This window comes from Anoplopoma fimbria, chromosome 8 (genome assembly GCF_027596085.1).
Source record: "Anoplopoma fimbria isolate UVic2021 breed Golden Eagle Sablefish chromosome 8, Afim_UVic_2022, whole genome shotgun sequence".
Lineage (NCBI taxonomy): Eukaryota > Metazoa > Chordata > Actinopteri > Perciformes > Anoplopomatidae > Anoplopoma > Anoplopoma fimbria.
The window spans coordinates 27519771-27541807 of NC_072456.1; the positions used below are offsets into that span (position 1 = coordinate 27519771).

The following is a 22037-nucleotide window of genomic DNA, read 5'->3' on the forward strand; positions in this document are numbered from 1 at the left end:
AGTTATGACTTAGTGTTTCAATATAATGACTTAGCATCTCTAAATAACGAGTTTGTTTTTCAAAATAATGTTCTGGTATCTCAAAACAAGAGTTAGTATCTCAAAATAATGACTTAATATCTCTAAATAACGACTAAGTATCTCTAAATAATGACTCAGTATCTTTAAATAATGACTCAGTATCTCAAAAAACGACTCAGTATCTCAAAATAATGACTTAGTATCTCAAAATAAGAGTTAGTATCTCAAAATAATTACTCCGTATTTCAAATTAATGACGTAGTATCTCTAAATAATGACGTAGTTTCTCTAAATAATGACTTAGTATCCTGCAATAATGTCATAGGATCTCAAAACAAGAGTTAGTATCTCACAATAATGACTCCATATTTCAAAATAATGACTTGAGCTTATCACCTAATAGACCAGATTATATTATTTTTACGTAGCTTTCTCTCGGCCTTTTATAAACCTACTTTCCTCTCTACTCTAATATTATGGACGTAGACGCTGAACCTCAGGGTGCCCGACTTTCGGCGGTATCGAACATGTGTTCCCGTTTGACCCGAGCGTTAAATCGGTATCAGGTCGTGGGAGAAGGACGACACGTTCATAGTAAATAATAATTTACGCAGCGTGCTTTTTCTCTCCCACACAAACGAGCCTCGCAGTCCGTCGCCACATGGGAATTCTTAAGAGCTTAATATAAATCGCTGCACAAAAAGGTTTCGGAGCAGCTGGTGTGCTGAACATGAACATGTTCCACATTATACACTGAAACGTAATCTACTGTGGCTGTTAACAAACGAGAGATTAATGCAAACAGAAGTGTAGTTTCATTGATTTTTATGCTGCGTTCAGGATCCTCTCATAACTTCCTTCCTGTGGTTTTGGGCGTTGAAGCAGAAATAACCTGAACGGACTTGAATGATTCATGTAATGTGTTGGGAAATGGAGCAAAGAATTCTAACAGGTTAACTCGTGTCTCTGAAGTTGGGAAGTTACTAGTTGGGAAGTTTTTCTATGGAAGCACATTTCTAAAAAAAGATCCTGCAAGTCATAAATAGAAATTTTATAATAGGTTAGTGTTTGGGGGTATCTCAAAATAATGTTAGTATTTCAAATGAATTACTTAATTTCTCAAAATAATGACTTAATATCTCTAAATACTAACTTAGTATCAAAAAATGACTTAGTTTGTCAAAATAGCGACTCATTATCTCAAAATAATGACTTAATATCTCAAACTAATGACTAAGTATCTCAAAATAATGACTTAGTATCATAAAATAAAGACTTAGTATCTCAAAATAATGACTTAATGTTTCTAAATAATGTCGTAGGATCTCAAAACAAGAGTTAGTATCAAAATAATGACTTAGCTTCTCAAAATCTCGGCTCAGTATTTCAAAATAATGACTCAGTATCTCAAATTAACGACTTAGTATCTCAAAATAATAATTTTGTATCTCAAAATAATGACTTAATATCTCGAAATGATGACTTTGTATCTCAAAATAATGACTTAGTATCTCATAATGATGACCTATTATCTCAAAATAAAGACTTGGTATCTTAAAATAATGACTTGGTATCACAAGATAATGAGTACGTATTAGAGATGCACTGATCAATGGGCTGCATACATAAGTAAATAGTTAAATGTACTGACAATATTAAAGACTTCTGGTCGTGGTTAGTTGATTTCCTCCATTAATGAACAACGTTCAGACGTATGACAGGTTGTTTAACAGAAACCCTGCAGCGCTCCGTCTCCCTTCACTCAGCGAGCGATGCTCATGAAGTTGACCCTGCTGTGAGTCATCTTATGTTCCTCGTCTCTCGGAGGAGGGGCTCGCTGTGGAGCGATGCTGCCTTTGGCTTCCTGGCGGAGGGGGGGGGAACTGGAGCAGGGCTCTGAGCCATAGGCAGAAATACCAGGCCTAACTAGGACAAGTCGAGAAACGGGGCTAGGAGGCGTCGCTCGCAGAGACAACTTCACGGAGGGAGGATGAAGTGTCTCAAACAGTGACTCAGTGCTGATTGGGTCTTTGTTTGCTCCCATTGTTTTTCATGTCACTCACGCTGATAAATAAGTGACAAGAGATTGTTTTTGATGATTGTTTTTATCATAACTGTTCCAGGTGGCCAGTTCTCTTTGCACTGAAGTTCAGCAGAGAATCATTCTGCTAGAAAGTCGGCAGTTTCATTTCCTGTCAATCAACTAATCAATTATCTGGCTAATTGACTAATTGTTACAGCTCCACATGACTGGTTCAGGGTAAAACAATGAAATATTTGGCCTATTGGAAATAAGTCCTGATGCCAGACGCTGCCCTGTTTCCAAAGGCTGTCGTTAGTTTGACCTCTGCCTGTCAGACGGCGCTCTGGGTCAATATATCCTGGTAGTTGGTCCTCTGCCGTTGTGACGTTTGATTGATTTCTCCGTGTTTTGTTTTCTTTACAGGACACCAATGAAATCGTGGCCATCAAGAAGTTCAAGGACAGCGAAGGTAAGTTGACGACAAAGACATTCATCCTCAGCATCTTCATCTTCATCACTACACGATGATCCTGACTCCGCCTCCTGTCTCACGTCCAATCAGAAAATGAGGAGGTTAAAGAAACGACGCTGCGGGAGCTCAAGATGCTCCGAACGCTTAAACAGGAAAACATCGTGGAGTTGAAAGAGGCGTTCCGAAGACGAGGGAAGCTTTATCTCGTCTTTGAGTATGTGGAGAAGGTAAGCCTCTTCTTCTCTTAACCCTCTAAACACCAAAACACCACAAAACAACACCGTTTATCACAGCCATGAACTGTAAAAACTTCATTATCGTCAGGTCGTCATCTTTCCGATGGTCCTTGAACACATCATGTGGGACTAAAACTTCCATCAGAAAAAGTAGCTAAAACTAAGCTTAAAATTGTGATTTCTCATCAAAAACATTTTATTCTAAACGTCTCATTTAAAATTTTGGCACAAATAAACCGTTTACTGTAAACAGATTCTGTAAAAAACATTAAATTCTGAGCTCTTCAGTGAAACTATGAAGACATGATTGATTCATCTGAGACCAACAGTCATGTGACTAAAAATCTGTGAAACTTTGACTGAACTTCAGGCTGCTGAACACAGAGCAGAGAGGAGAGGCTGTAAAAATAGAAATAGTTTTTTTTATTTTTTTTTTCCAACATTGGTGGACTTGGAATTATGTTGGATATATAGATTCCATTTTTTATAATTTTTTGTAAAATAAACTATCTCAGAAATTCAGCTTGCGTTTTTTTTCTTTTTTATGATTTATGTCATAACTGCATCTGCACTTCAGACATGTTTAAGTTCTCTCTACTTTAGTCATGATTGTTCTGTTTCCATAGAGGAGCAGGACTTCTTGGGGTTCAGAGGTCATCCTTCTGGTTTGTGTTTTGTTTCTCTTTCAGAACATGCTGGAGCTTTTGGAGGAGTTACCCAACGGTGTGCCGACCGACAAAGCACGCAGCTACATCTACCAGTTAATCAGAGCGATTCACTGGTGCCACAAACACGACATCGTTCACCGAGGTTCATTTCCACCTTCTTACTTTGATTGTAGGACAAATAATGAAAACTATGACACCATAGATGAATAGGGTAAAACAATTAACAAAGAGATATCTCCCTGAAACTTCACCAGTTGATCCCTTACATAAAGACATTTATTTTGTATTACAAGTTTTCTTAAGAATTATGTTTGAATCTGCAAATAAGGAATAATCTTATTAAATATGTGCTTATTTCCATACATTTCCAAAACATAAATTGGATAAAGCCAGGTTCAAGATTCTTGTTTCATTTTGTTGACATATTAGAGTCAAAGGTTTTTACAGAGGGAATGTTGGACATATCTTTGTTTTACTCCATATATCAGAAAATACTGTCAACAGACATAAAAAAAATCAATTTTCTCCATGTTTTTAGTTCTAAATGTTGTATAAATCAGGCTATGAATGATATCTGAACCAAGCCCTCTGTAGAAACCTTCAGAATATAGAGAGGAATGAAGCTGTAAAGTTTGGTGTATGTAAGAGCTACTGAAGTGGAGATTTCTGGATCAGAGTCTGAGAAAAAACTCATTTAGAGAAAACGTCCTTTAAAGATATGTTTAGTTAAATTACATACATGTTGAAGACTCTACAGGTGAATAGGGTAAAAAAAATAACTAATAGATATCAACATGAAACTTCACCAGTTGATTACTGACATTAAGGCAATTATATTTTGTATGACAAGTTTTCTGAAATGTTATGTTTAAATATGCAAATGAGGCATTATTTAATGGTGACTTTTGGTGAATTTAGGAGAAATCTACAGACGCAAACAGACAAAGTAGTAAAAAAAATGTTTTCTCTCCACTAGTCAGAAAGAAGAAAATCTCTTATTTGTCCAGTGAATGAAGAACAATGTTCTTGTCTGTAGTATTCCCCCTTCATACTACTGACGAGCTTTTAGGTGAATCAGTAACGGAGCGGAGCAGGAGAACCAGATGGCCCGTGTGAGCTTTTCTGGCACGCCTGAACGCAACAGAGCCGGCGTCCAAATGGCCCGTGGTTCACCCAGTTACACACATACGACTCCGCTATCCAGCATCTGATGTATAAAGTATGATTTGTCCTAACAATCTGTGAATTTTCACACAGAGGAAATCTTTGCGTTTTTACAAAGATGCTGTGAGAATCTTAATCTTTTTTTTCATGTGGTGGCGTTTAGTGATGATGTAACGATGATGCCATCTTATGTGTGCTTTTTCCTCACTCCCCCAATCTCTCCTTTCCTTCTTAGACATAAAGCCAGAAAACCTTCTCATCAGCTCCGAAGACGTCCTCAAGCTCTGCGACTTCGGTGAGCAACCTCCATCAATGAAAACGCTCACGCTGTGTGAAGAGCTGCAAGAGAAAGGAAAGAGAAAGAGAAAGGGCCAAGATGTGAGAAGGAGTATTTTGAGCCGAGCCTATATTTGGCTGGAGGGAGGGCCAGCAGGCGGCTTCATCCCGTTATCTAAAGCTCTGTGTGCTCGGCTCCGCTCTGCATCCTTCCTCCTTCATTTCAGCTGATGAGGAAACGTGTTGGGAAAACAAGGAGATAATCGCACGCCGGTTCAATCTGGTAGCGCCACAACATTAACGGAGAGGAAGGGTGGGGGGGACGGAAAACATGGCATTGGCCAACATGATGTAGGCAATCTGGAGTGAGAGACTGGAGTAATCACATCGAGAGAACAGACATATAGGCCAAACACATACTGCTGAGAAGATTTACATCTCACTGGCAATGAAGGAGTGAGAGACTGGAGACCTGCTGTGTGTGTCGGCCAATCACATCGAGAGAACAGACATATAGGCCAAACACATACTGCTGAGAAGATTTACATCTCACTGTTTGTTTTCACTGAATGAAGTTTGGGACGGTTATTGGTATCAGTGTATTTAAGATTGACAATGTTTTCGCTCAATAATACAGCAGTGATGCCCCTAGTGGACACCAGGAGAATAACATGTATTATCTCTATAATACAGCAGTGATGCCCCTAGTGGACACATGCCCCTAATGCAGTGATGCAGTGGACACATGGAGAATAACATGTATTATCTCCATAATACAGCAGTGATGCCCCTAGTGGACACCAGGAGAATAACATGTATTATCTCTATAATACAGCAGTGATGCCCCTAGTGGACACCAGGAGAATAACATGTATTATCTCTATAATACAGCAGTGATGCCCCTAGTGGACACCAGGAAACATGACTTGATCTGGTGGAAAAAAGTAAAAAGTTTACTTTTCTAAAAGCTTTAGAAAGTGTAAAATAATAATATGAATGATTTTATGCTGTAATGGGTTCAAACATTTTGGTTTTAATGGGTTTCAATGGGGACATTTTTGTCCTTTAGGGTCTGTAATTATGCCTTATGCATTAAGACGGACAAAATTATTAAAAAATGATAAAGCCAAAAATGTCCCTTGTGATGTAGAAGGTTCAAACAGTATCCAGCTTGCGGTGCAATGTGTCCCAAGAGGGCTCATCATCTCTCCTGTATTAGTGCAGCTTTTCTCTTAACTCAACTGCTCTATAACTTACACCTCTGAACCATAATGAGCGTTCAGAGAGCTGCAGTCATTCTTTTTTAGGCGTCTCAGCATATGGACCTTATCGTAAAGCTCCTCGTTATACAAGATTGCCTCCCTCTGTCTTTTCTTTCCAGGCTTTGCACGAAATCTGTCCGAGGGGACGGATGCCAATTACACCGAGTACGTGGCCACGAGATGGTATCGCTCTCCAGAGCTCCTGCTAGGGTACGTCCGCTACTGTTTTAGGCCATGTCTACACCTATGCAGATATTTAAAAAAATATATATATATATATTTTCATCTACGTTTCGGCCTCTGGTCTACACGCAGACCTAAAGCATCCCCTGCTTTATGGTCTGTTTGACTCTAAATGGAGCATCATTTACTAAATGAACATCATGCTGTATTGAAGAAGACTTGAAACTAGAGATTGAGACCATAAACTCATGTTTACAATGTTTACTGAGGGAATAAATCAAGAGAGAAGTAGAGTCATTTTCTCATAGACTTCTATACAACCAGAGGAGTCGCCCCCTGGTGGACAGGAGAGAGAATGCAGCTGGTTCTTAGGTGTACATTTTTTAAAACTCTGTTTCCCTTGTATCCGTGTGGACATTAAAAAAATTATTCCCCCACCTCCTCAGATTCTAATTTTCCTAAAAGGCCACTGAGATGTCTGAATATTTCGTATAACGAGACTCCCAATCAACTTTTTCTTTGGCTTTCATCGCCTTATATTTGAAAGTGACGCTAAGCAGCAACTCCCCTTTGTCATCTGTCCACATATGAATCAAATTTTGTTTTCGTCACAGCACCAAATATCAAAATTGCTATACTGATTCTTACTGTTTTAATATCGCCAAAGGAGAATAAGCTCACTTAGCATTTTCAAAATCTTCATCTCTGGTATTTACAGTAAATTATCGTTGAGGGTTTGGAGTCGTCTGGAGTTGTTCTTTTGTGGAAGGAGATAGTTTGTAAATCGAAGGTGGTGTGGACAGAATCTTTATTTTAAAACATAGAGGACAATATCTGTATATTTGTAGACAGAGCTTTAGCCTCAGAGCTAAGTCTCACGCCTGACCTTCATCACCAACCTCCCTTTTCATCTGTGGTCCCAGGGCTCCCTACGGGAAGGCCGTGGACATGTGGTCGGTGGGCTGCATCCTGGGCGAGCTGAGCGACGGCCAGCCTCTGTTCCCGGGAGAGAGCGAGATCGACCAGCTCTTCACCATCCAGAAGGTGTTGGGACCGCTGCCGCCGGAGCAGATGAAGCTCTTCTACAACAACCCTCGCTTCCACGGGCTTCGGGTAACGCCTCCGCTCTGCTGACCCCAAACCTTCTCTCTACTGTACACTTTGCTCTGCTGACCCTTGACCCCTGACCTCCATGCTGCTCTTATTGCATCTCTTTCCATCTTTTTCTTCTTGCCTCCTTTATTCTCTGTCTCTGCTTATCTTTACCTCTCCTAGCTGGGTCGTCCTTCCCTCCCCCCCCATGCCCACGCCTCAGGATATATTAGTTTTCATACTGCCCCTCTATGAATACCCACTAATGAGGCCCCTGCTTGATAATGCTGCAATTTTTAAAGTTGGGACACTTATGGGTATAAACATGTTTAATGTGTGCAGAAAAAAATGGTTTGTATGGAGCTTAAATTCCAGCACATAAATATGTGTGGATTTCTTTCAATTGTAAAATACTGTAAAACAGGCATATGTTGAAACTACACAGTCTCTGGTGTAGTGGAGAGCAAGGTAGTTCTCCAATCAGAGGGTCGGTGGTTCGATACCCGGCTTCGGCAGTCAATGTGTCCTTGGGCAAGACACTTAACCCCAAGTTGCTCCTGAAGGCCATCAGTGTGGACTGGATGTGAATGTTAGTTAGAGTCTGATGGTGGCACCTTGATGGTAGCCTGTCATCAGTGTGTGAATGGGTGAATGATATGTAATATACTACTGACTGTAAGTCGCTTTGGATAAAAGCGTCTGCTAAATGACTGTAATGTAATGTAACCAAATGCATTATATTGATTTCGTGAATAGGGGCATGAATTGTCAGTTTTCTTTCACTTAGCTTAGAATGACTTTTTAACATGACATTACGTTAAACACGAACAGTTAGGTTTAGGCAACAAAACCAACAGTTAGATTTAGTCAACTAAACCAACAGTTAGGTTTAGGCAACAAAACCAATTCTACAGTAAAATTATCTTCATAACAGCAGAGAGCGGAGAATGAAGGAACCATACAAATTATTTATTATTGAAACATTTATGCATCAGAGCAGCAAGAAACCACTCAGCTCCTGTGAGTGAATGCAGAAACGTTAGATCATCGTTTTATCACGTTCACCACCTACGTTGTGCTTTCTGTAACACTTGGAGATGTGTGACGTTCAAAAGCACAGCTTCTGAAAAAACAGCAGATTCACAACAGTCAAAACACAAATTCTATGAAAATGAAAAGTTTGGCCTGGAGTTCGATGCAATAGAGTTTATTCCCTACGCAAAGAGATAAACCTGAGCAGACTCCGGAGTCCAAATGAATATTCTTTTCTGAACACTGTCTTATCTAGTAGATGGCCGTCGACATCTTTACCTTTTTGCAACCAGTAGACAGGAAGTGACCATATATGGACTGAGGAGGAGTGACGTAGAGACGCCGTATACGTCTCTGGTGTCGGCCTGTCAATCAGTGTGTAGCCCCGCCCTAAAGCATCCCCTGCTTTATGGTCTGTTTGACTCTAAATGGAGCATCATTTACTAAATGAACATCATGCTGTATTGAAGAAGACTTGAAACTAGAGATTGAGACCATAAACTCATGTTTACAATGTTTACTGAGGGAATAAATCAAGAGAGAAGTAGAGTCATTTTCTCATAGACTTCTATACAACCAGAGGAGTCGCCCCCTGGTGGACAGGAGAGAGAATGCAGCTTTAACACAGGAAGCTTGGGCTTCATCTGTTTTCTCTTGGTGTTTTATAAAAGGAATGTGGATCTTTCAGATCAATGTGAGGAGTGATAAGGTTTTTTATCGTAAGTGAGTCATGTTGTGTGGGGGTTCACACTGGTCTTGACTCTGGTCTGGATACACTCTTGTTTCAGTCTTGACTCGGCCTTGGTTATAGCTGGTCGTGACTACAAAACTGCATCAGTCAGTGACTGTGTGAGTCAGTAATCAGTGGTAAAAAAGTTATTTCAGTAAAAGCAGCGTCTGCAGGGTAACATTTAAGGAGTAGAAGTGGTCATAGTCCAAATGTGTGGGCATTTATACAATGGTAACAAGCTAACTTAGCTTTAATAACTTTATTAATTCCCAGGGGGTCGTTCGTTTGGTCGCCAATGCAAAGTAACAAATAATAAAAAGAGATACAAGTCCAACACTGTAAGACAGACACTAACATGCAAAGTAACAGATGTATTATGAGTATAGCTGAGGAGCCCACCAAAACACTACAACAACAAAAACTATTGATTAATAGAATCAATTCATTTATAAATAAAAGTTTCTGACCTGAAAATGGGGCCAACAATAGAGGTAATAAATGTAAAATTAAATTTGTACAGAGACCATTTCAACCTGCTGATTATTGATGATGATGCTCCCTCTTTTCTCTTTTGAAAATCAATAACTAACCCTTTAACTATTATATAACTTCACTCTCAATGAAGACAGATTCATTACTCCTCTACTCTTCAAACAAAGAACAGGTGGCTGATAGCGCTGGTCTTTTCCACAAAGCAGTGATTATTCCATCATTTATCACTTGGACATTTGTTGTTGCAACAGTTTTTTATTTATTTTTTGCTGTTTCTGGTTTTAGTTCCCTGCTGTGAATCACCCCCAAACGTTGGAGCGTAGATACCTGGGGATCATCGGTGGAGCCCTGTTGGACCTGCTGAAGGTCTGCACAGATGTTTTCTATATTTCTACCTCTTATCAGCTTCATTTTCATCCTGCTCACATTCTATCATGAAAACAGCATTTTTCTCCATCTACAATATCAGATATCTGCATCATTATCAGGGCGTTTGTTATTATGTCGTGACTGCGTTCGATGCCTCCTCGCTGCTTCGGCCTCTCTCGGCTGGCGTCCCGGCTCCGGCGCTGCTGTTATTGCCGTGCTGCACTGTAAACAGGAGCTCCGTGTCAAGAATGTGGGTGGTGCTTGTGCACTTGCGCTTTTCCCCAGCAGATATAAATGACTCATCCGCAAACATAATGTCATCTCAGAACTGACTGCAGCAAGGACAGGCATCTCTCTCTCTCACCTCTAATCAGGACTCCTCCAGTCGGGCTCTGATATCGATTTGACAGAATGTGTTTGCCGATTGCAAATGCAAAGTCAGTTTTGGTTCTGTTGTTGTCGTCACGAGAAAGAGAAAAGTAGCTGCTACTATAAATAGTAGTTAAACAAACTCAGGGTTCAGAAACTGTCTTTTATTTTTGAGTGCATTAATGCAGGATTCTGCTTTCATCATTCTATGGCGACAGGTTATTTGAGTGAGAACAAATGTCACAAATCCTATTACACATCCTCGTTAGGTGACAATTAAAGGCAGCAGCCTGACTTTTATGATAATGCCGATGACTCATCTCAGTATGACTGTTGAGTGTTTGTGAGGTCTGGATGCTCGTGGGGGGGGGGTTCTGCAGGACTCACGGTCTCCCTCTTTTGTCCGATAGAACCTGCTGCTGCTGAACCCGACGGAGCGCTTTCTCACCGAGCAGAGCCTGAACCACCACGCCTTCCAGACCCTGCGCCTCGTGGAGCGGCCCGGCCCGCCCACGCCGACACCTGTACGCTCCTCCAAGAGGAAACCTCACCATGGAGACAACACCACCCCCAGCAGGTCGGCACAGAGCCGGAGGCTAGTCTGTGATGCGTCTCCCTGTTGTGCAGATACAGAAATTAATGTTTTATGCAAATGTGAACGGTTGTTTGCAGTCACCAACTCCCCCGAGGATTATTATCTGCACTATCTGCAGCAGTCATGACATTTGTGCAGAATGCATTGCCTTTTGTTAGAGCAGGAGACATTTCCTGTTTGGTTTGGTTTCATTCCGTCACAAAACAACCTATAAACTATTATTAATTTACCAGGGACAGTGCACGTTAATCAACATTTTAGTTTCCACCTTAATGTAAATGTGCCAGAGTTTGCATGAGTAGTTCCCTGGGCAGGTCTTTACAATTTAGTGGCCTAATATCAGTACAACTGATATTAGACTTAATAAACTAGAAGATTAACTAGAAGATTGCTCAGAGCGCACAGACCTCCACCAAGGCCAAACACCCTGTGATTCAGATCCTATCCAAAGTTTGATGGGTTCTTTCTTTGCCCATGCTATGAATCTATTCTAAACCATCTAAGAAGCCGTCATTGAAAACTGTTTGGAAAAGGGGAAAAGGGCAGGTACTTTCAAAAAAACACAGTAGGAAATGTTCGGGTGCATTAGAAGTAACGTAATACCGTGGAATTTTCCAGGAATGTCGCCTCAAATACCCAGTTCATAATACTGCAAATAAATAAATGTTGCACTACTTTCATCAGTGGGCTATAGGCTCATCCTCCTTCAGCAACCGATAGGGACTTAACACTTACTTATTTAAATTAAAATCTAAAAATAACCACTTTAATATCACTTACAAGAGTAGTGGTCCTAAGATTGATCCCTGTGGAACACCACATGTGCATACTCTTGGATCTGATAAGATGCCATTAATATCTACAAACTGAATTTGATTATGATAACAATGACCTCCATTTGATTGCTTAAAATAAAGAGTTTCATGTACAGTTCCTGTATGTTGAGGATCCTTTCTACCTGCTCTTGCCCAGGAGCCATGCGGGGAAGAGCTCAGGAAGCCATCGCTCCAGCAGCAGAGAGTGCTCCAGCTTGCCCCGGCACGAAGACCTCCACCCTTCCAACGACGGCTTCCTCAACGGCAACATGCCCACAGCGATCAACCTCAGTCCCACGCTGCATCCCAAGAACTACCAGCAGCAGATCTTCAACCACGCCACCTCGTGCACCGTGGACCTGGCCAGCAGCAACCTGCCTCACCTGCTCAGCCCCGGCGAAGCCAAGGGCAAGGGCGAACTCGGGTCCAAGGTGTCCGACGGCCCCGGAGCCAAGTACCTCAAATCCAACTTCCGTTCACAGCAGAACCGCCACTCCTTCGTGGAGGGGAAGACCAACACGCTCCAGTCGGGGGAGAAACACGGTCGACACAGCTACATGGAGTCCCACAGCTCCACGCCGAGCTCCAAGTTCGCCTACCTTAACCTGTCCAAGAGCTACGGCACACTGAGCGACGCCAAGTCGGTGGGGAACTTAAACGATGTGCACCTTTATGCCGACGAGCCCACAGCTCGCTATTTCCCCTCGAGCTGCCTGGACCTCACGGCGCCGAGCAGCCCGGCAGCCCGACGGGTGGACAGACTCGGACCCGGGACGGCCAACAGAGGAAGTACGCGTTCAGAGAGAGAGAGCAACACCCTGGACTCGTCCTACAGGCGCTCCTCTGCCCGACACAAGTCCTCAGAGGACGCCAAGTCGGCGGACGCCCTTGACCCGGGGGAGAGCGGCGTGGAAAGAGGCCACGCCCACTCCCTCTCCGCCCCGCACGACCCTCTGTCTTACGCCCAGGGTTACACAAGCCCCTTCTCCTCCCAGCAGCGTCCCCACCGCCACTCCATGTACGTGAGGAGGGACCACCAGAGGACCCACGGGGCGGAGGAGGGCCTGGTGGTGGGGCAGGGCCTTCCCACCAGAGCCAGCAGCCTCCAGCTCCTGTCTCCACAGCTGCAGCACCGCACGCTGCCTCGCCACTCGGGGGGCTCCGCCTCCAGAGAGGAAGACATGAGCAGGGTCAGTCCTCAGCCCACATCCAAACCCTCTCCCACCTGAAAGGGAAAGCCTTAAGAGAGCCCACATGATGCTAATCATATCAAAAAGCCCACATGATGCTGTGTTGGATAACTCTGGCTCGGTCTCTACGACAAACAGCCAGCATTTTATTCTGGTGGCGTCTAAAAAAATATCATGTTTAGTTTTTTTTTTTTGCCAGATTCACAGGTTTGTAGGAGCGGGAGGGATTAACAGAACCACAGGTGTTAAAGAGTGTGGCTTCCTTGTTAGGATATACAGTGAATCATGTTACCTGTATATTTATATATACTGTATATTCACATATAGTATATATATATAAAGCATGTGTGTGTGCGTGTATTTGTGCTGCAGTGCCCAGCTCACGTCATGCTTCACCGTGTCTCCATTAACAGAGCGAGCAGCCCCCCGCCGACGTCCCCCACAGCAGACCCCCAATCAGGGACTCTACCCGGGACAACACAGCCTCCTTTCACACACAGCGGCAAAAAAGCGAGGTCCGACATTCTGCCTGCACCCACAATCCCCCGCCCACATCCAGTCCTCCCAGAGAGCGAGGATGTGGGTGGATACTGCTGTCATGAACTGCTCTCTCTCTCGCTCTCTCTCTCTCTCTCTCTCTCTCTCTGCATCAGATGCCTCTTCATTTTCTCTGTGTGCTTTGCTTCCCTTTTTTAATGTGACTACTTAATGACTGCACAGTCAAGCCTGTCATCCGAGCACATTTCAGTTTGATTCTGAAAAAGAAACGGCCTCTGCAGATTCATTACTGTAACAACCAGTTGTAAATCAATACGCCTCCTCTTTTTGTTTTGTTTTCTGTTCTGTCAGGTAAATAGAATGTACCATCAGCTCAGGTAGGAGAGGGCATGCAAAGCTTTTTTAATGTGACCGGCTCTTCTTCTGTTGTGACTCAAGGTCGGCTTATATCATGAGCAGCAAACAGAAGACGGGGGCTCCTCCAAAGAGAACCGCAACATCTACAGTGAATCCATGCCGAGGAGGGTGGGCAGCTTCTACAGAGGTGGGTTTAGTCACACACATATGTATCACCGGCTGCGTCTTTCTTTCACCACACTCTGAAGATCAAGACATTTCAGTGCCAGGTTGCATAAAACCACTTAGGCTGAGGTTGCCCTTCAATTTTCATCGAAGTGTGCCCGAGAAAAAGACAGAAAAATAAAGATTTCTTGAGGAGTTTGTATGAAGAAAACCTTTTAATCTGTTAGTGTTTGCCCTCAGCTACTTTAGCATTTCCATATGCGTCTGCTAAAAGGTCTTTAGTGACCATGTTCCCAATTTAAAAGGACCAATAGTCTATTAGAAGTGAGATAAAAGTCTGTAACATAGACAATAGCTGAGTTTGTGGTGATTTAAGAGGAGGAGGAGATACCAAGGATGTGGAAAACCTAATGACTTAATGACTGAATATGATAGATCTCTCTAATATTATACATATTATAGTTATATTATATATGTCATATTATTTGAGGAGAATAATAATAAGAATCATTTTTATTCTTCTTATTGAATTCTCTTTGTTGGCCATTTTTTTGGGTGAAACAGTGACAATAATGCTGTCAAATATAACACTGAAGGGGGATGATTGTGTGAGTGAAGCGTAACCATGGTAACTGAAGAGCTGTATTATGACAGAAACCAATGTGAATGCTTTGGTCCAAACACTTAGAACCCCTTGAGTTCAGGGAAATGCTCTCCATGAGGGACAAAAACTTATAAATTCAGTTTTAAGCTGAAAATTGCTACAAAACCACCACAATCGTATTCTCTACTTTCTCTTTTTCTTTCATGTCAATATTTGAAAGAGAAATGTTAATTTATATTGAATATATCAGTAGTAATATGTTAATATAAAGTGCGTTATCTGCCACAGTTTGCTTTGTAATAGTCGGTATAAACTGGAGAAACAAAGAAACATGATTTGTTTATTTAACTTTGTGCGTCAGGAAGGCGAATGAACGTCTTTGTTGTGTTTGTTGAACAGTCCCTTCTCCCCGGCCAGACAACTCCTTCCACGACAGCCGAGGTCAGAGCCGGAGCTCCGGTCTGTCGGGGGACGGCAGCAGTTTGACCAACCACTCCAAACGTCAGCCGACCTTTGACCCCTGGTAATTATCTCTTCTAAACACATCTGAACAAATAAATATCTCTTCTATACGAGACACAAGTTAGAGAAATACATTCTGGTGACTTTGCGACTTTGCGATTATGACTAAAGAACAGGGGAAACGGTTTTGCAAAGTTAGTTTTTGTATGGTACATTTTATTGTTTTGTTGTTGTAATAACCATTTTGGCCACAAGAGGCTGTAGTGCACAACTACACCAAGTTCTTAATAAGACTAAAAGCATTCATGTTTTCCCGACGGATAAATGTCCTCAGTCCAAATATGGTCACTTGAGTTCATTGTATAAAAAACAACACAGCGACGGCCGTAACCCAAGATGGTTAAGACGAAATCGCCGAACTCCAGCTTCAAAACACCAGGCCACAATAAATGAGTGACGTTACGATGACTATGTCCACTTCCTATATACTGTCCATCGGTTAAATACTAAATACCAATGGGTGAAGTCGCCCAGTGAACAGGAGGTGACCATATTTGGACTGAGGAGGAGTGACGTAGAGACGCCGTATACGTCTCTGGTGTGGACCTGTCAATCAGTGTGTAGCCCCGCCCTAAAGCATCCCCTGCTTTATGGTCTGTTTGACTCTAAATGGAGCATCATTTACTAAATGAACATCATGCTGTATTGAAGAAGACTTGAAACTAGAGATTGAGACCATAAACTCATGTTTACAATGTTTACTGAGGGAATAAATCAAGAGAGAAGTAGAGTCATTTTCTCATAGACTTCTATACAATCAGACTTATTTTTCTTTTTTCTTTTACGGAAAAACGTCTTTTTCATCTGTTTTTAAGTCATAATCACAGAAGAGAGAACAATTTAGATCAGACTTAATAAATGGATCACCAGTTGTTTTTTCTCTTACTTGCCTCTCAGGGCTTCCGTACATTACATTTAGTTCTCAACACAAATTGGTTCACTGTTCGTTGCTCTGTTAAACAATTTCATGGTGAAGTAAATTTCACTCTGGTCACATGACATGGTGGCTTTAGCAGAAGGTCTCCAGGTCTCATTGGGAGTTGAAACATATGGTGCATTTTGTGTTGGGACATCAGCTCAGTAGCTCTTTTGGTTTATTTTCAGGACTGGCCCAGATACCGTCGTTCTGAACCCATCTGAGCCGTCCAAAGAAAAGGAGAAGCAGGGTTTCTTCAGAGCAATGAAGAAGAAAAAGAAAAAATCTCAAATGGTAACTTGTATGTCAAGGAGCTACGTCTGGATGATCTATTTCATTCACATATCCTCTGACGTCAATACCTTGTTTGTGAAGCTGTGTGTCCACATACCGTATCTCCTCCTCTGCTTTTTAAATGTTTAAAGGTACAGTAGTGATGTTTATCAGTGTGTCTGTATGAGGTTCTCCTCCACAGTCAGTGTTTCACTACAGCAGATGGAGTTTGTAGAAACAGACAGGAGAACCAGCACGGAGCAGATCAATGTTCTGCTGTGGACGTATTTTAGACTCCTAAAAGAATCAATATCAGTTTAAGAGAACGCTATATTTAGAATATTTACACCTCTTTACCTTTATGACGGAGAACTGAAGCTGTTATCTATGCTCTCTACAAAGACACCAGACTACATTCACACAAACAGAGATTTAACCTCTCACAACACAGGAGCTACTGCTCTACTGCTGCCTCCACCTGTTAGTCTGTTTGTGTTGTTGTGTGATTTTGGTGAATCTAAAGTTACTCTTTAAAACATCAAAGTCACTCAATAACACAAACTAACTAACAGATGGAGGCAGCAGTAGAGCAGCACCTCCTGTGTTCTGAGAGGTTAAATCCACCTCCACGTCCACAGCAGAACATTGATCTGCTCCGTGCTGGTTCTCCTGTCTGTTTCTACAAACATCTGCTGTAGTGAAACACTGACTGTGGAGGAGAACCTCACACAGACACACTGATCTATATTACCTTGTCTTCTTGTCTTCGTGTGCATCATGTTCTCTCTGTTCCACCCGTCATGTTCCTCTGTATTACAGATGCAGGTCCCTGAGGGAAGACCTCCCGTCATCAAGAAATATCTTTTCCCTCTGTTTAGCCCCAAGAATAACATAAAGCATAGCTCCTCTGTGAGAGTCCTCCCCGTAGTGTCCTCTCCCATGGTACATCCTGTTTTTACACCGCTCACCTAACGCCGCATGCATTAACAACAAATAATCAAGACGGCTCGTTTGATTCATTTAAATCTTGTTTTTAAGGGTTTTGCTTTCATCGATTTATAAGAATGGGGGAAATAATTCATCCACTAATTATGATTTGTCAACACAAACCAGTCAGATCCATCTGTGCCGTTGATATCAGTCAATACAGCGCCAGTATTAAATGTTCTATTTATTAATATCTGATCAGTTAATTTGATGAAACAGGGCTGTTTTCACCGTGACATGAATGGATCTGGCTGTTTTTTTTTTATTTTTATGTTTGATTGTGATTTCAGACGCAGCCCTAACAGCATGTTATGATCCTGAGATGTTATCAGTCTGTTTGTCTGGTTGCTCGTAGCTTTACTCTTACAAATTACAAATGACACAGCAAAGATCAGGAGGTTGGAGGAGCCAAAAGAGTGAATAAATATAAAAGCAACTCACATTTTGACATGTTAAACTGACTTCGGAATGAAACAGGTGTTGGAGGCTCCTCCTCCCCTCACATCTTCTATTTATATGTGACAGTCTGTTGAAATGATCAGAGGGCGGTTAACGCTGATGACAGAGCACAAATATAATTGCAATCTGGACCAGGAGGAAGCAGGCAGTCAGACTCCGAGATGGAGGGAAATAATGTTTGCTGCATAAAGAGTAGATCATTTTAAAACATGCAGGCTTCATGTATGTCATGTGATTTATGTAGAAATTTCTAAAACCATTGAATCAAAAATCAAGAAGAGTTGTCTCTCCTCTTCCTCAGATCGGTGGATGCTTTTGGTTTCTGGCACCAGATGCATGTTACTGTTTTTTTCATTTTTTATTTAATGACTTCACTGCACTTGAGACTAAACAAGGCTCATAATGAAAAATAAATGAAGACTTATGTTCATGGTAAATCAAAACAAGTAAAGGATAACAAGACACACACAAAGACTGTTTTCTTAAGCACATTTTTTATGACCGTGTATTTGGGCCGCTGTAGGTTTAAAAAATATAAATACGGAGTTGGAAGAGCGGGTAATATTCTGAAAAAAGAATCAACTCCAATGACCCGAATACGCCATCGTATTTGCGCCCTTTTAGGTTAAAAATAAATAAAAACGGTGTCGGTGGAGGGGGTGATATTCTGTGAGAAAACGTAGAATTTCAGAGATTAAAAATGGTAAATTGATGAGAAAAAACTTCTCTGAAATTAAAGTGCTAATTTACATGAAAAAACATAAATTTACGAGAAAAAAAACTTAAATCAGTATGTTGTTATCTTTGAATAGGCCCAACTCACAGCAATTTCTATTCAATGTGCTGTTTCTGATTATAATATGATGATTGTGGGTAAAAAATCATGAGTATTTTGTTATTGCTGAATGAATTTGCAAAGAATAATCTAGAAAAAAACTACATATTTCAGAGGCATTTTTTGTAGTAAATTTTTATTTTTTGGTGGTAAATTTATGGCTGTAATCTTGGAAATACCGGATTTTTTTCTCTGTAAATGATTCCCCCACCCCACACTTTAACCTAATACGTCGTCGTACATTTCTGAGGTTTCCATGTGTGTCTCTTGTTGTCCTTTACATGTTTGGACCCAACGTGCATTAGTTAGTTTGGACATGTTTAATGATATCTGGACCCAATGTGTCAAAGGTTCCCAGTGAAGGCGTGGACACGGTCATCCAGAAGTCCTCCAGGTCCTCCGGCCACCAGAGCAGCCGCCACAGGACCCGGGACAAGAGCAGAGACCGGGACCAGGACCGGGACCGGGACAAGGACTGGGTTCCTGAGAAACTGTCCGATTCACACTCTCCTGTAAGTCACAAGAAATCAAAGATGTGTATTTTCTTCATGCATGTTGTGTTTGATGTTGAACATGTTTTTGTCATCTGTCCCGTTCAGAGTCAGCCGCTGAAGTCTCTGCGTAAACTCCTGCACCTCTCGTCCTCGTCCTCCAACCAGACGGCGCAGTCCGACATGCGCTACCAGCCGCTGCCCAATCCGGCCTCGGCTCAGGGCGGCTTCACGGAGGGCCGGGGTCACGCGGGGGTCAGCACCCCCCAGCTGAAGAGCCGACAGGCGGCCTACCCGATGCCCGGGCAGCTGGAGTCCGGCTGGCACCCGTCGGCCCTGGGACGCCCGAGGGAAACCCCTACCCGGAGCAGATGGGCATCAAGGGGGGCAGAACGGGCACGGCTTCGGACGGCCCTCCAGGTCTCGTCTGCCAAACCTCAACGACCTGAAGGAGACGGCTCTGTGATCTCCTCCATCGCCCCACGGCTCAGATCAGACTCCTCTGTTTACCCTCTGTTGCTCCTACACGTCCATTATGTAACAGTACACACACACACACACACACACACACACACACACACACACACACACACACACACACACACACACACACACACACACACACACACAGATACCAAACCTTCACTTTTAAACACTGCTTGCAAACGGGCCAAAAGCCTTTTTACGTCTTTCATTTTTTTAAAGCTTCCATGTTTGATAGACTTTATATTATTACTATTGTAATTCTGATTATAATTTGTATTATAAAGTAAATATATTACAAATAAATGAATATATATATATATATATATATATATATATATATAGATGGATAGATAAAGTGTAGATTTTAAGTGTAAGTATTTTTGTTTCTATTCAATATAGGAATATAGTACATTTTACTGTGTAGTATTTCTTTAAGAATATCTAAGGCATTCTCAAACAAATAAAGTTTTATCAGTTGTTCTGATGGAGGTAATGTCAGTAACTCTGCAGTGTGTTCATCTCACCTGGATCGTAACTCTTCGTCCACGCTGTCCTGCTTTTTGTGTCCTCCTTGTCAAAGCAGTCTTCTTCTTGAAGTAATAGCTCTAGCTATTTGTTCTTTTTTTTTTTAAAGGATTTTGAGGTTTTTGTGTCTTTTTTTGTAACGCAGCCATTTTAGACACTATTGTGCCATAAAGGAGACATAAATCCTGACCTACATCGCCCCCTGTAAGACATAATGAAGCACTGCAGCTACTGTTTTCTGACTGACCTTATCATGCATTAATTACAACATTTAAGCACTGACTTTCCATGCACAGTTTATGTGTAAATCCTCATTTTCATATATATTTTAAACAGATATTACACAATAAAGAAACTATGGTCACTACAAAAAGAACACACATAATAACTTTTGCATGTAGACACTTTACCAACAATTATTTTGGTAGTAACACAATCTAAAATTAAAAATGTAAAAGTGTTGCAGCGCCCTTATAGATTAATTAAACATAAGTAAAATCTATAATTGTTGCCCAGCAAACTTCAAGGATCCAGTTAACAGACATCTGAAGTTGATACTGAAGGATGTGATTATCTGATAATAGTCTGTTTATTTGTTTCTTACTTAAATATTTAAGCAACGTCCAAGTGGTTCTACTTGTTCAATCACATAAGTAAATGTTTAAATACATTACTACTGTAAAAAAAATGTATACAACATAAGTTGCAAGTTTCTTTTCCCGAACAAGCAGTGGTTCCCAACCTTATTCTTAATTTGTCAGATGATCTCAAGCAGCTCTTTATAGACACAACCACTATTGATTATATAAACGGGTATATTACTACAATGTTTTTCAATACAGTTTAATTGACAATTTTTACAGTTGTATTACTCGTTACCAGCAGAGTCATTCCTATGTTCCCAAAGTGTTACAAAAAGTCCAATGTTCCCAAAGTCCTATGTTCCCATGTGGTTCCAAAGGTCCTATGTTCCCAAAGTCTTGTTTTCCCAAAGTCCTATGTGCCAAAAGTCCAATGTTCCCGTATGGTTTTCAAGGTCCTATGTTCCCATGGTTCTCTGTTCCCAAACGCCTATGTTCCCAAAATCCTATGTTCCCAAAGTCCTATGTTTCCAGGTGCCTGTGTTCCCCAAGTCCTGAGTTACCAAGTTCATATGTTCCAAAAGTCCTATTTTCCCAGGGTCATATCTTCCCAAAGTTCTTTGTTCCCAGGGTCCTATGTTCCCCTAGGGGTTCCTTATGGGTCATATGATCCTAGGTGTTTATTATCCTATGGTACTAGGTTCCCAAGGTCCCATGTTCCAAGGGTCCAATGCACCACTGTTACTAAGTTCCCATGGGGTTCCAAAAGTCCTATGTTCCCACGGTCCTATGTTCTCTGAGCCCCTATGTTTCCAGGGTCATATGTTCCCAAAGTTCTTTGTTCCCAGGGTCCCATGTTCCCACAGGGTTCCCTGGTCCTATGTTCCCACAGGGTTCCCTGTTCCTATGTTCCTGGGTGTTTATTATCCTATGGTCCTATGTTCCCACTAGGTTTGCCAAGTTCCCATGTTCCAAGGGTCCAATGCGCCACGGGTGCTAAGTTCCCATGGGGTTCCTAAAGTCCTATGTTCCCACAGTCATTTGTTCCCTGAGCCCTTATGTTCCCAAGGTCATATGTTCCCAAAGTCCTATGCTCCCAGGGTCATATCTTCCCAAAGTTATTTGTTCCCAAGATCCTATGTTCCCACGGTCATTTGTTCCCCGTTCCAGGATCCTATGTTCCCAAAGTCCTATATTCCTATGGTCCTACGTTCCCAGGGTCCTGTGTTCTGAAGGTCCTATGTTCCCAAAGTCCTGTATTCCCATGTTTCAAAGGTCCTATGTTCTCAGTGTCCTATGTTCTCAGTGTCCTATGCTCCAGGGTCCTATGTTCTCAGTGTCCTATGTTC

The 22037-nt window shown here is 41.8% G+C and overlaps 1 protein-coding gene across 1 annotated transcript in view; it reads left to right on the forward strand.

Moving 5' to 3' along the window:
* Nucleotides 1–19654, forward strand: part of LOC129094407 (cyclin-dependent kinase-like 5) — a 38158-nt gene extending 18504 nt beyond the window's left edge. The window contains 18 exon segments of the mRNA XM_054602571.1: nucleotides 2468–2513; nucleotides 2607–2743; nucleotides 3442–3562; nucleotides 4820–4879; nucleotides 6242–6332; nucleotides 7229–7418; nucleotides 9937–10017; nucleotides 10800–10966; nucleotides 11957–12989; nucleotides 13403–13504; nucleotides 13926–14031; nucleotides 15013–15136; nucleotides 16240–16345; nucleotides 17144–17266; nucleotides 18956–19117; nucleotides 19205–19439; nucleotides 19442–19483; nucleotides 19486–19654. Of these exon segments, the coding sequence (XP_054458546.1) occupies nucleotides 2468–2513; nucleotides 2607–2743; nucleotides 3442–3562; nucleotides 4820–4879; nucleotides 6242–6332; nucleotides 7229–7418; nucleotides 9937–10017; nucleotides 10800–10966; nucleotides 11957–12989; nucleotides 13403–13504; nucleotides 13926–14031; nucleotides 15013–15136; nucleotides 16240–16345; nucleotides 17144–17266; nucleotides 18956–19117; nucleotides 19205–19439; nucleotides 19442–19483; nucleotides 19486–19562 (3003 nt within the window). The 3' untranslated portion in view covers nucleotides 19563–19654.
* Nucleotides 19655–22037: the final 2383 nt, after the last annotated feature.